Below are 15121 nucleotides of genomic sequence, written 5' to 3' on the forward strand. Positions count from 1 at the left end.
AAATGAATTTTAACAAGCAAACAAAACAAATCATAATTAAAAATAAAGAATATATAAATTTAAAGATAAACTATAGATGAATATATAACAACAGCATGAATAAATTGCTATACACTTAGTTGGTCTATTTAGTAACTTAGTTTAATTTCAGTAACAATTTAACTAATTAATAACAAAAATAAGCAAATAATAAATGTCATTTTAAAGCTTTAAATTGTTAACAAGGTGCTTACTTTGATTTGATTCAAATGAAAAAGAATCATCTTGCAATAACCCTTCATCTTGCAATAATCCTTCATGATTGAAACTGTTAAGGGGCTTATACCATATCAATGGGTTTTGATTCAAAGGTCCTTTGTTTATGGCCTGAAATTTCAAAAGCATAACTAAACATGGTTTATATATCTTTAAATATAATACATTTCAACCTATTTATGAAATACAGGCTGAACTTATCTAGAGTATAAGGGGAAACAATGTAACATTCTTACAGTATGCGATGATTAACACAAAAATACGTTTAGGGCCATTTTGGTATTTCTCATTTTTTTATTGCTCTGGAATTATAAAAATAACTTACTGAAAGTATTAAGTCCTTTTGATTTTTCATAATTTGATCCAATTTAAGAGCCAATATAACCATTCACGTGTTAGCCTAATAGGAACATATATATGTACATAGAATATTATACCTAGAATGACGGATGAGCCTCTAAGGTATTTTGGTAAGTACTCCATAATCCCATCTAGGTTTTAATTTTAACCTGCCAAGTGTTGAGCTGGGTAAAATTGTGTGGAAATTTCTCTACTACTCTTCCATTTAATAACATGGGAGAAACTGGTATTTTAAGACATGAAACCTTACAGTTAAAATTTTTGAAAAAGCTGGGGTTAACGTGCAGAGGTTAACAGATACCTTAGTAGATATACAGTATCGCAGTTTCATGGGGGGGGGGGGCAATAAGAGTATTTCAACATATCTTCCATTATTATTTATAGAGAAAAAGAAACTCAATTATCTAAACTAATGGATTAGTATAAATGAAAAGTCAATGTTCTACTTAATCAAATAATTTCCTTAATCAAATCGAACAAAATACCCCAGAATTTTGATGACTTTTTCTCTAATATGTTCTTATTAAATGAATTCTGATTATACACTCTATAACCAGGGATTAGAGTAGTCAGAAAGTAAAAAAGAGGAAATCCAAGAATATATATATAAACAAAAATTTGACAAAAAAAAGTGCGATTTTCAAACTTGTAAACCATGTGATTATAAATCCCGATATGAGGCTTTTAAATCACGTGAATATGAAACTCTACATCGAATTTAAAAAATGCGAACATACAAATCATGATGCGTAATTTTTAGATCAAGATGCATAATTTTAAAATCGCGAGATATTACAACGGCAAAAACGAATCACGATATTGGATTTTAAGCTCGCGTAGCTACTCGTAAATACAAATCACGATATTGGTTTTTTAAATCTCGTAAATAAGAATCGCAATGTACAATATTTAAATGGCCAGAATAAGAATCGCAACGTTCAACTTTTAAATCAGGTAAATACGAAAATCGATGATTGATAATAAAATCGCGATTTTAAAAATTCAAAAAACAAAACACGATACTAGATTTTTAAATCTCGTAAATACGAGTCATAATGTACGATATTTAAAAAGCGTAAGTCAGAATTGCAATACGCAACTTTTAAATCAGGTAAATACGAAAATCGATGATTGATATTAAAATCGCGTGAATAAAAATCGAGATATTTGCAGAGTCTGGACTTGGGATTTCTAAAAGGCTTGTTTGAATTGTTTTTTGTTTACACAATAAATAAAAATTTACAAGATTAATTGAATGAGCAAATAAATATTTTCACCGCAAATTCACCTCTATTTTTTTTCACTTTTTTTGTTTGCTTTCACTCCAGAATACAAGAAGCAGCGACGTCTAAATTACGAAAATACGAGCTATCCCGCTGACGGATAAAAAATACGGAAAATCTTATTTTTTGTGCGTGAAATCGGAGAAAATAGCTAATATAAGTAAACATGCGGAAGGGTTAGCAGCTAGGACGTAGTTTGAATTTTCTGTGTTTCGTTGAAAATCGTAAATAAATATAATTATTTGACTTCAACAACTGAATTTTTTTTTAAAAAAAACGGGATATTTATAAATAAATAAAAAAAAAGAAACTTTTAGATAATCTGAGTTTTTGATAAAAAGGCTGAAATTCGAGAGACAAAAGCGAAAAAAATCTCATCCCTGTATAAAGGTCAACCAGTTTTATCCCAAGGAAATGATTTTTAGAGAAACTTCAGATGAAGGAATGAGGACTTCAATAATTTCGCTCCGCGGAAAATGAAATTCCTCATAAAATATTTTAACTTGTGCAAATAACAATTTCAGCGGAAATTAGCGAAAAAATGGAAAAATCTGAGAAAAAGCAGAAATCCGCGAATCCGCGGAAGAATCTCATCCCTGTATAACAAAAAAATCGACACACCTAGAAGGAGTTGTCCGATTGAAACGAAAATTGGTGGATAGGAAGACAATGTACAGAATAGTAAATGATTAAAATTTCAGAACAATTGAATAATTTATTGCAGAGTTATAGTAACAAGTTCAATAAGGTGTTTACCCGCCTCTAGCCTGGATACAAGCTGCCACACGGCATGGCATAGACCGATAAAGCTCCCGGATGGTCTTTTGCTGTATTTCCCCCCAAATTCGATCCAATTGTCAAACGAGGTCATCAACATTTCGTGCCAGATGCAATCCTCTTCCCATCATATCCCAGACATGCTCGATGGGAGAGAGATCTGGTGATCTGGCAGGCGAAGGAAGAGTTTGACAAGCTTGCAGACAGTTCATAGCAACATGTGCCGTATGTGGTCTGGCATTGTCCTGCTGAAAAACCAGCTCAGGGCGCTGCCAAAGGAACGGTAGCAAAACAGGTCTTAGGATGTCGTTGACGTACCGCTATGCTGCAAGTGTACCTCTAATAACGACCAAAGGGGTCCGGCTGTCAAAGGAAATGGCACACCAGACTATAATGCCTTGTTGAGGGCCGGTGTGGCGTGCAATAGTGAAGGCAGGATCCCCCCTTTGCCCTGTGCGTCTCCAAACACGTCTTCGATGATCGTCAGGACACAGTTGGAAGCGGGATTCGTCGCTAAAGACTATACGTCCCCAGTCGGCATCATTCCAGCCATATCTGTTCAAAACATTCGTGCATACGAAATTTCAAAGCAATCGGATGATTGCTTCTTGGTGCGTCGATTTTTTTGTTATAGAATGTATATTAAGATTGCAGAATTCTAACAAATCTAAACACAAGCAATCTGGGAAGGGACAGACTCGCCCCTTCAGACTTTTTAGGTATGCAGTAATTTTCCAGTTTCCCAAGGGTTAAATTTTATCCAACTTACCTTCCAGCAACTTACAAATTCTCAGATAAATCAAGATTTAACATTTTCTTAACTTAACTATCTCACAGTCTTTTTTTTTTTCTAGTTCAATGAAACCTCAATAAAGTGTACAACCTAATGACTGAGAAAATTGTTTGCTCATAAGAAGAGTCCATTTAAAAGGAGATATATCTCAATTGAGAAATCTAACTCCATGAACTATTTTTACTAAATTAATGTGATAGTTGAATAAATGGATAATTTGAAAAAAGAAATGACATTAGTATTTATTTAAATTTAATAAAACCATAATGATTATAAATCATAGAAATATGCATTATAAAATCTATGCATTACTCGCATATTATGTTCTACAGTGATCCAAAGGAAAAATATTGAATTGAAATTTGTTTTCAATGATTTCACCTCAACAGGGGTTGTTGTATTTTTCTTACATATATATTCAATTCATTATACATTTCAATTTTATTGTTTCCTTAAAGATAAAAAAGCCTAAAGATAAATCTCATAATTACAAATTTCAACATCACACAATGATTTTAAATTATTCATTTGACTTCTCATTTAACTTCTTCATTATCATTATGTTGGATGTAGAGAAAATTCATTTTCTCAGACAACAAGACCTCAAAAATATTTTCACGCTTTAACTATGGAGTTAACATAACTTTTAAATATTATGATAAAAGCTCCAAAAACTAATGTATTCTTATAAAACTTGCACATATCTTTAGATAAGATATTTTTAATTACAGCAGTTTTATGAGCATTAATTTTTAGTAATTGTTTAGCCAGAAGATAAGAATTTAGAATTTTTAGATTTTAGAATTGTTATAAATATTATTTTTATGCCAGAAGATAAACATATTTTTACTGCTCTGAGAGCTTAACTTGATTTTTTTTTAAAGAAAGTTCCAATTAAATATTTTTGAATGCAATAAAATGCAAATATGTATGAAAATGTTAAATACGCAAAAAAAATTAACTGTTATTTAAAAATGAACCAATAATTTAATTTCTGTTTTTCAAACAAAATAATTAATAACTATTCTGGTTTATATAAACTAATTATGAAAAAAAATACACAATTATCTTCACTTCCAAGTTTAATTATCTCGAATTAAATTGCATAGTAAATTTAATTATCTTTTAAATTATCTCGAAACTAAAACTCAATAAAACATTTGTACAAAAGTAATTTAGCAGATAATCCTACAATTTACCACTTAAAAATTCATTGAAAAAAATCACAGTAATATTGATTGAAATCCATCATTTTTAAAATCCAATGAAAGAGACCAATTAATAATAGTTAAACTACAAAATTCCATTACACATAATTTGTTACTGCATTTGATGAAAATAATAAATATTAATAAAAATTAATTCTCAGAAAAAATAATGTCCTGAACACATAAAATATAATCAGGAAATTCAGAATAAATAAGAACCAAATATTTCTTTACTGAAAAAAAATCAGAACTGCAAATTCTGTTAACAAACAAACCCAATACAAAAATTTTTAAATAAATTTGAATTCATAAATATAAATAAAATAAATATCAAATCAAATTACCTCTCCAAGACCTGATTTAAGTTTATTATTGACAAGAGTAGGAGATCTTGTAACTGGAAAAGCAGAAGAAGGTCTAGAAAAGGTTTGTCTTTCAATTGTAACAAAGAAATCATCAGTTGTAAGTCCATGCCAGTGGCAAAAGTTGGCAGCTTCCAAATCATTCTCAAATTTTAAGTCTCTCACTAAATTGGCTAATGGGTACTGGAGAAAAAATAATTTAAGTTAAACAACTAACTAAAACAATTAACTTCTGTTAATTAAAATAAGAAAATAGTGCACCAAAAAAAAGGGACCACCCTGAATAACTTTTGGTTTAATGATCGGATTGTCACATTCTAGGACTCAATCTTAATGGTTTTAATGTGTGACCTCAAATATGCTAATTAATTAGTGCAAAAATTTTAAGCTATGAAATCATACACAAAAACTTACTTTCTCTGAATAAACATACCTATTTGTTGACAGATTCAGATTTCTGAACACCAATAGATTGAGGGGTAGTCAGTAGCCGCAAATGGTCTCCATAGTTTGGTCAGAAGAGCACCCAAAGTTTGGACCTCATAATGTTAATTTTACTTTTAGCGTATTTCGAAATATCTAGAGATTTCTTTAAGCGAATCAAAAAATTTTTGCATACAATTACACAACTTGTTCATTCAAAGATACTGCCAAGCAAAAAATAAATGTTAGCAAATATTTATTTTTAATTATTTTATTTAATAACAGTAGGAAGAAATGAATAGTAAGGTATGTATTTCTTTACAACATATAAAAGTACGCAATTTTACATGGCAAAACACAAAATTTGAGCGAAATCGGTGGAATAGTTCCTGAGATATCAAATTTCAAATAAACAACTTCTTTAAAATTTGATTTCTCAGGAACTATAGACTAATTTTGCACAAATTTTGCTTTTTGCCATGTAAATTTATATACTTCAAAATGATGCAAAAAAATTATGTGCCTTACAATTCAACGAAGAAAGTCTGAATCAGTCGGAAAAAAGCTAGGTTTATTCAGAGAAAATACATTTTTGTGTTGGATTTTGTAACTTAAAATATCGTCTGCACTAATTAATTAGCATATTTGAGGTCACCCCTCGAACCATTAGGATTAAATCCCAGAATGTGAAGATCCGGTCATTAGATCAAGTTATTCAGAGTGGTCCTTTTTTTTGGTACACTGTACACTAAACTATGTTAAATTATAAATATTAATTTTAAAAAATTAAGGTTTTTATAATATTTATAAGTAAATAAACTTAAAACCTACATTTTTAAATATAAAAGATAATATTATCAATCATTTATCATTAGTTGAAATCGGTCAGACTACGAATAAAAAGCACTATAATATATAATAACATCATGAATTATAATTAGCACTCTACACAAGGTTGATTTCATAATGAAGCTATATGGGGCTGAGTATTATATCAAACGTATGAAATCATTAAATTTTCACGATGTAAAACATTAGTATATAGGTTAGCTATAGGTCAATAGGCTAGATACAATGAGGTATGAATGGAATAATTGCAAAGGAACATGCGACTCAAAAGTGCCAGGAAATCATTGATTAAACAAAGTGTATCACCATTTCTAACTGGAGATTTTTGAAAATGAAAATTTTTCATGGAAATTAAAACATTATTTCCAAAATTTTCACAAATTTCCTTTATAAGAAAACCAAAGCTGTCAACTGAAAATTAAAAAATCTAATAGATCTTTTTGGCAGAATGTAAACCAGTTATTTGTTTTTCTTCAATTATCATGTAACCTGAGTAAATCAGCCTACTTCAGTAGCAAATTCAACATAATTGAAATAAAAATGGAAAATAGATTATTTATTTATATGAACAGTTCTCTTCAAATATTTCAATTCTGTACAACTTATATTTTGGTTTGTTTCAGCTTTCCATTGCCAATGTGGGAAGAAAAATTTCCTCAGTTTCGTGAATATATACAAATTTATTAGTATTTAAATTAATATAGAATATAATTTTAATATACAAAATACATACCAAAATAGAATAGTTTGCAGTTGAATATGCTCGTATGATACTTTGTATAGCACGGATTCGAGCTTCATTGATATATCGATGCAAGATGCAGCTATTTAAAAATGATGCTTTCTCAAAGAGCTTAAAAAACTTGACATAGTTATTACTCTCAAATGCTAATGCAGCGTTAAATGCAAATTTTAAGTCAGGTGACTTCACAATGTCTTTATGAATGTCTTTCACAAGTCTGAAAACAAAGAATAAATCAAATAGCAAATTCTGATGATTGAACAAATTATTAATTTTACCAATTTCAAATGAATATTTATCCATTGAGATCACTATAGGTAGTAATTCAATTTTTTTTTTAAAAAGACATTAAAATAGTTCAACTATTAAAAAAAATACTTCTCTAATAAAGAAACAAAACCAAAATAGAGAGAAGTAGAGAATGCAACCAACTGCCTTGCAATTATATGCATCCAGGGCTCAAAATTAACAATAGTTCAGTAGTCCGAAACCCTAAATTTGACTCAGATCACCATATAATAATTATTAGTCGTCCCCCGAACCAGCATTCAATGTAATGGAATGATATTGCTGTTTTAGTTTTTTTATTTTTGGTTTCATACTTTAGTCTATGTTTCAGTCAAAAAATAACACATCACATCATAATAGTGACATTACACATTCTCTATATTATATTTTGCTTTTATTTAAATTAACTTTACTAACTTTTTAAAAAAATCTAATAGAGATATATAAACAGACAATGTGTGCAGACTAGTAATATCTTTTAGTTACAGGTCCTTCAGACCCGTGATGTTTTCTTAATTTCTAGTCCTGCACATCCATGCACATAGGCATCCTGGGATAGGGTGAGTGTATATGTCAACCTCAATAATTAGAAATCTCTTAAAGTTTCCTTCAATATTTCAGACAAATAAAGAAAATTTCTGTGAATAAACATTGATTTGAACAAGAAAAATATGAAAAAAATGACATGAAAAAACATGAAAAAAAAATTTTTATTATTAAATTTTCTTGCACTTATTTAACCCATTGGCAGTTTAGCAAATGGGCAAAATTGGGAAAATGTTTCTCCCCAATACATCACTTTTCTATCTAATAACGTGGGAAAACCGGTTGTGCTGTGCAGAGAAAACTGCAGATTAAAATACGATTTTTTACGTGCAGAACTGTCAGTGGGTTAACAGGTATAAGAATATTTTTTTTATTGCATAAAATTCTCAGAATTATTGTGGCTTTGTATTTTAATTTTGTCTCCCTCAAAATTGTCATGATCCATGCACGTTTATATGATTTTTAAAACTATATAATTTCTATCAAATTATGTAGCCATATGTATACCGCAACAAAAATGTATAACAAGCTAATTTTTTAGTTAAATAAACTTTTTTTTGTACTAATTTTAAAATATACAGTCAAAAAATAAAAGCTATTTAACTAATATTGACATAAATACCCACATCAGCTTTCTAATTTCAATTTTATAAATTTTATATACTTTTAGCATTTTTAAAAAACAAAAGTGAATAGTCAGTTACCATTTAGTGAAATAAAGATAAAGAAATTAACTTAAGCTATTTTCAATCATGTCGACCTTTCTTCCATATGATTTTGTAAATTCTTAATCTTAAAATAAAAAACTGCATAATCATTATAAAAAAACAAGAATTATATTATTTTGAAATGCTATGATGAATTATACCAATAAAAAAATACAATGTGTATTAAAGAAGATTTCAAGAATTTGTGTAAAATAAATATTTTATATCTTTAAAATATTTCCAGGATCTTTTACACCTTTGTTGTAAAAAATTATTTTTCAATGAGAAGAGAGACAAATATATGGTGAGTCTAAAAATTATTTCAAAACTAGATAATTATTGAAAAAAGGTAAATCAAGCCATTATCTACACTACTTATAGTTCATGACATACATCTATTTTATGACATTTAACTCATATATTATTGAAAACTTGTCACTTGGACGTTAAGAAGTAAATGATAAGTTTTTAAATTGAATAATGAAAGAAACATTTGTAAAAGCACCTCAAAGTTTCTCCTTCAGTAAGACTCAATAAAATATCATAAGCACGGAATTCAGCTTCATTGGGGCACTTTATTCCTCTGGTTTGCAGGTCATAGTACATATGCTTCAGAGTTTGGAGAGATTTTGTGAGGTTTTCATTATTAATTTTAGGATCAAATGTAGCTGTATCTTCTTCTGACAATGCCTCAGCACAATAGATGTGAAACCTAACACACTTCTCAATAATTTCAACACTATCAGGGTCGCACAGCTGCTGCTGAGTGATGTCCTATTAAATATTTTATACTTATAATACATTTAAAGAAGAATCATAGAAACAATATTCTATAAAACTTTGATATCATGAAAAATAATACATACAAAAAAAAATCAAGAAATTCATGACATTATTTAACGCTTTTAAGAAAAGTATTACGTGTGTGTTTGCATTTATGTTTCTCATTAATTTTGATATTATCAGGGTCACACAGCTAATGCCGAGTAATATCATATGGGAAATTTTATACAAAAAAATATTTACATTACAAATGTATTTATATTAGAAAAAAAAATTTTTAAAAATCTACAACCAAGTATTTTAAAATTGCTAAATTTAACAAAATAGCAAGCCTGAACATTGAGCCTTAACTTAAAAAATAATCTTGCACCAAGCAATACAAATATGTTTAATAGCTATATGTATACCTATTTTTTTAAAAAAATGGAACTTAAAGACAAATTTTATATGTATATATATATATAATTTCTGGAGATTCTTTTGTTATAATTTTTCTTGGAAAAGTAAAAAAAGAAAATATCTCTGCGCAAAAATAAAATCAACTTTTAAGATTCATTAACAAAATAAATACATAATTAATTTTAAATTGAAATGTAAAATGGGTTAATAAATTGATTTAACAAGCTAATAGGTAGTGGCAACCAGCGAGACCAATGTGCCCACAACATTTTATCTAAATTTTGGTATTTGGAAAAAAATTATGTGATATGGTTGAGAAACTAAAAGCATGCGTTTGCTATATAAACTCTTTAAAAAAAACACCATTTTGTAAAACAAAATTTTACCTTTAATTAAATTAAAATCTAACGTTTACATAAAAACTCAGAAATAAATATTTATATAAGGAGGTTTCAGGGGAATGTGTATATTGGTATTTTTATTAGAGTATCTTTATGGATCCAATAAAAGAAATATGCCATCTTGCAATCATCAATGCCTTGCAAAAATACAAAACAATAACAGGAGTAACGAATATTAGATTTACACTAGGGTTTCCGTATAATGAATGGAATTGAATTGATTCCACTATGCATAATGAAATTAAGTGTAGTGGAATGAATCTAAACAATATATAAAACTGCATTGCATGAATGCTATGTGTTGCTTAAAGAATCGAAACTCACAGTAGTGAGCAAGAGTAAAAAATCAGAAACATTTCTTATTTCTGATTCTGATTGATGAAAAACCTAGATTTATAAGAGCTCAAGTATTTAGACATTTTGTCTATATGTTATTTACCCTCCAGATAGCCAAGTTTTTACCACAGTTGCATTTGTCAATTTTAGATTTGTCTATGGAAAACTCAACTTTGTAAAACAGAAGATCTAAAGCATATATTTTAGTTATATGTCATTAATTTTCCAACAAACCAATTTAAACATTACCTTCCTGATTGAACGAGTTCGATTCCAGATAAAATCAAACCAATCAGCTTTAGAAAGGTGTGTTGCTGGTTTATCTATAATATTACATATTAAATAGTCCATGGTAAATTTGAGAACTGAAACTGGTCTCAATTCATTGGGCAATGGTTCCTGTTGATCAGCAGATGATCGACTATATTCTTTCACCATATACTGATGATTAACTTCCTTTGAAGTAGACTGCAACAAAAAATAGTATATACTTAATAAGAATAGTCCATTAAATTCATGGTATATTGTGAATAAAATAATATGCATAGGTTACAAAAGAATTACAGTCTGTCCTAACTAAATAAAATCATCTCGATCTTTTTGCCAATACTGGGAGCAAAGAAAAATAATAAGAACCAAACATATGTATTAAAAAAACTCTATATTAAAACACAGATTAACAAGGATTAACTCATTTTCTTATTTGATGTTTTTTTCCTGTCCAGGTGAAGCAAGAAGTAAGTTACCCCTTGCAAATAAGTGTTTAGCTATAGATTTTCTTAATATGTGTGGTTTTCATTGCATCCAGTTATGGAAAAAAATTAAAGTGGCTTTATTTAGTTCAGACACACTACAGTCAAACTCGTTTATAAGGAACACAAAGGGACCGTAACATGAACTCGCTAAATCCGAGTGCTCGTAATAAACGGGCCCTTAAGGCAGGCGTGCAACCAGAAGAGGGGGGTTTGGGAGGTCAAATGATTAAGTTTGCTTAAAATTTAATTAATACTTACTTACTTTAATTACATTAATTAATTTAATTAAATACTTTGCTTAACTTAATGACACGAACAGACTAGACCCCCTAACGAACTCAGAATATCCAAATTGTTCAGCAAATTTTTTTGCTTGCACTTTTAGAATAGGTCCACTCACAGGTAAATCAGCACTACGTTGCACCTTCATCCATTTCAATAACGCTTCGTCCAAATCCTCTTTTGAACACTTCTTTAGTCGTTTACAGTCTGTTTTATTTTGGTCGTATGCATCCATCAACTTGCCTTCTTTTTTTAGCAGTGTGGAAACAGTAGATGAAGACAATCCATACCTTTTGCAGATTTCGACATTTTTAACACCGTCATCCAACTCCCGTAAAATTTTTACTTTTTCATCAACCGATAAAGCTTTAGATTAGATAGAGCAATAAGGGCAATTAAGTTTCAGTTAGCAGGGTTTTTTTTATTTTGTTCCCCTTTTTTTATCATTTTGAAAAAAAGATAAGACAGAAAGACTAGAAAGATGAGAAAAAAGATTGCAAGGCAGAAAAATATTGCTCGCTAAAACTGGGTCTTGCTCGTTGAAAGCGACTTCTGTTCCACAGACTTAACATTGATCCAACCAAATATTCTGGTTTCCGTCGGAAAATCCGGGTTCTCGTTATAAACGAGTTAGACTGTATCATTTTTTACTTGCAGGAACCAAAATATGAAGGAAAAAAAACAATTTAACAATATTCAAAAAACAACATTAAGTTTTAAACATATTATGCACCAAAATAAAATATTCTGAATCATATTAATATTATAATGTAATAAATATGAAGCATCAAAAGATAATAGAGTAAAGACATATATCTGGCCACCAAACTCTAAAAAGTAGCAAAATTAATCTAACTATTTAGATACAAGAGGACTATCTTTAACTTAATAATTACTATAGTTTATAGCAAAGTTATTTAAAATTGGTAAATCAAAGTACAGAACTCACTGATGAATTTAATGCTTTTTCTGTCTCTAATATGGACAAACAGTTCTTTGCAATACGACTATATCTTTCTTTTTCAGGGCACATATCAGGACATGTACCAGAAATCTTTTTTACTTCTGAGTCCCCTTTGTTAGTATCATCTACAACAGAAACATACAGACTTATTATTAAGGATTATTAATCAATAAAACATTATCCATAATAACTCATGTACTATATGATTTTAAATAGACAGTCAATTTTATTAATATTATGAAATTTAAAACAGCATTGAAATCAAAATATCACAAATATTGTAATAAAACTAATTATAATATTGATAAAGAATAACAAAAAAATTTTAATTAATTTTAATAGTAGGAATTATTCAAATACATTGTCTCTTATTAATGTTATAATATATTTAGCTAAAAAATTGATGAGTGGGAAGTTCCTTTAACATCATAATATTCAAAATACATGGAATTCAGTAATATATATATATATATATATATATATATATATATATATATATATATATATATATATATATATATATATTATAAAGCTTAAATACAACAAACACTAAAATAAAAATATTTATTTGTCAAACTGCACACAATTCCAACTAAAAGCAACTGATAATAAAGTAATGTGTGGCATAAAAAATAAAGCAGACAAAAAAAATTTTTTTTTCATCCTGTAACTGATATAATATTTTGGCAAACTAATATAAAACAAAATTTAAATGAAAATTCAGTCTTACTTAAGCGTATCAATTTGTCTCTGGCATTCAAAATATCATAACGCTCTTGAGCAGTAAATGCTGGTTTTAAAAGTGAGTTTTCATACTGTTCTTCTATAATGAAAAAAAAAATTGCTTATGAACAATGCTTATACATTATAATAAGTAAAATAATAAACCAAAAAACTATTAAAACTTCTGGATAACAAAACAATCTTAGAAAATTTTGAAAAAAGCTCATTCTAAATAACTAAAATGCTTCTGACAGGGCTGGTAGTAGTCTTTGTGCTCTGGTCTGCTGGGCTTTGTGCTGCTTTTGATTTTGATTGGTTGACGCCAATCACATGTTAAACAGCCACCATTTTGTTGACTGGTTTGTGAAGTATTATTGCACTTGATCTGTTATTTATATTTTCGTTTTACTTTATTTGTTTTATACTTTTAAATAAATAATGACCAGACACTGCATACTTTTGTATAAACACAATTACCATGATCTGCCACCCACAGATAAAGTCCTGTTTGCTATTCTAAAGAGGCAATGTTGTTTTAAAGTCCATTAGAACACAGTGTTCTTTCAATGTCATTTGATTTAGCAAGGCTTCAAAGAAACTATTTCAAATAAGTATTAGCAATTAAAGAAAACTTCTTTTTCTTAAAAAAAAGCTTTGAATTAATGCATTCTAGAAAAGTTTATTTTACTAATGATTAAGGAAGTTAAACATTCTAAATAATCTTCAACTGAAAAAGTTTAGATACATAAAAGTTAAAAAGCAAAACTAAAAGTTAAAAGTGTTTTTCATAGCTTTCACATTTTTTTTAACAGCATATGCATGTTTGCTGGATCAATAAGCTAAAATATATTCCTAAGCTTAATAAAGTGTGCAACTTTAAAAGTTTTTAAAAATGCCACCATTGATATCTCCTTAATAAAAATTATTCTTAAATAAAAAAATTATATGTATGAAAATTGTATTTTCATGGTGACTTCATCATTAAAAATTATTTCCAGACATAAAAACTCTCATCAAATTGAAAAATACTCACTGTTACTTGATTCCAAATTGTCTTTAGCTCCTCCGTCAGATTTAGGAGAATATGAATACCCAGATGTTTTTACAGATTTTTGTGCCTTCTTTAAATATGAATCAAAGTTCTCATTCAACATTTTAGACCTTTCAGCTTTTAATTCCTTCATTGATACCACATCATCTGCAGTATTTGATTTTAGAGAATTTAATGCTGGAAAAAAAATCAAATAAATAACAGCACTCAAAAAACTTTCAAAATAAAGAGAAAAAAGTTGTAACAATAATGAAGGAAAAGAGAAAATTTCAATAAGATATAGAGTGAAGCAAATTAAAAATAATATTAAAGATAATTCTTTTAATTTAAGTGAAAGTATACAAATATGTTAAAAATGTTTAAAATAATGCAAAAATTTGCACTTTAGAAGAAATATAAACATTAGAAAAGCAGTTCAACTACACAAAAAATTTAATTTCTGATTTACAGTACCGATTAAAAATTTAATTACAGATAAAAGGAATGCCATCAAAAATTTCAATACACTATAAGTTGAAAATACAAAATTACTATTTCAGTGTGTTCAAATGTTTTCATTAAATCTGAGGATTGTTAAACATACTGCCATTGGGTCATTAAAATATAAATATTTCAAACATTTTTAGAAGAAAGCTATTTTTTTCTATATGACAGTAGAAAATAAAAGGAGGATTAAAGTTTGAAAAAATAAATAAATAAATAATTCTTACTATTCATCAGCTTAACATACAGTAAAATAATTATTTCTAGCAAACTTTGGACATTAAAACATTTAAAGGCAAATATTTTCTACTAGTACATCCCAGTGTAAACATTTGTACAAATGAGCAACAA

The 15121-nt window shown here is 28.3% G+C and overlaps 1 protein-coding gene across 2 annotated transcripts in view; it reads right to left on the reverse strand.

Moving 5' to 3' along the window:
- xmas (RRM_XMAS2 and SAC3_GANP domain-containing protein xmas) overlaps positions 1-15121 on the reverse strand; it is a 48771-nt gene that overhangs the window by 26788 nt on the left and 6862 nt on the right. For both annotated transcript variants that reach the window (XM_087150384.1, XM_087150385.1), the window contains exons 5-12: positions 14270-14464; positions 13244-13336; positions 12499-12638; positions 10762-10980; positions 9099-9367; positions 7044-7269; positions 5021-5221; positions 234-366 (exon numbers count right to left, since the gene is read on the reverse strand). In XM_087150384.1, coding sequence (XP_087006510.1) covers positions 234-366; positions 5021-5221; positions 7044-7269; positions 9099-9367; positions 10762-10980; positions 12499-12638; positions 13244-13336; positions 14270-14464 — 1476 coding nt within the window. The remainder of the gene's footprint in view (positions 1-233; positions 367-5020; positions 5222-7043; positions 7270-9098; positions 9368-10761; positions 10981-12498; positions 12639-13243; positions 13337-14269; positions 14465-15121) is intronic.

The sequence above is a fragment of the Parasteatoda tepidariorum genome, chromosome 8 (assembly GCF_982258835.1).
Source record: "Parasteatoda tepidariorum strain Cologne lab strain chromosome 8, Ptep-v5.0, whole genome shotgun sequence".
In the NCBI taxonomy this organism is placed as follows: Eukaryota; Metazoa; Arthropoda; class Arachnida; order Araneae; family Theridiidae; genus Parasteatoda; species Parasteatoda tepidariorum.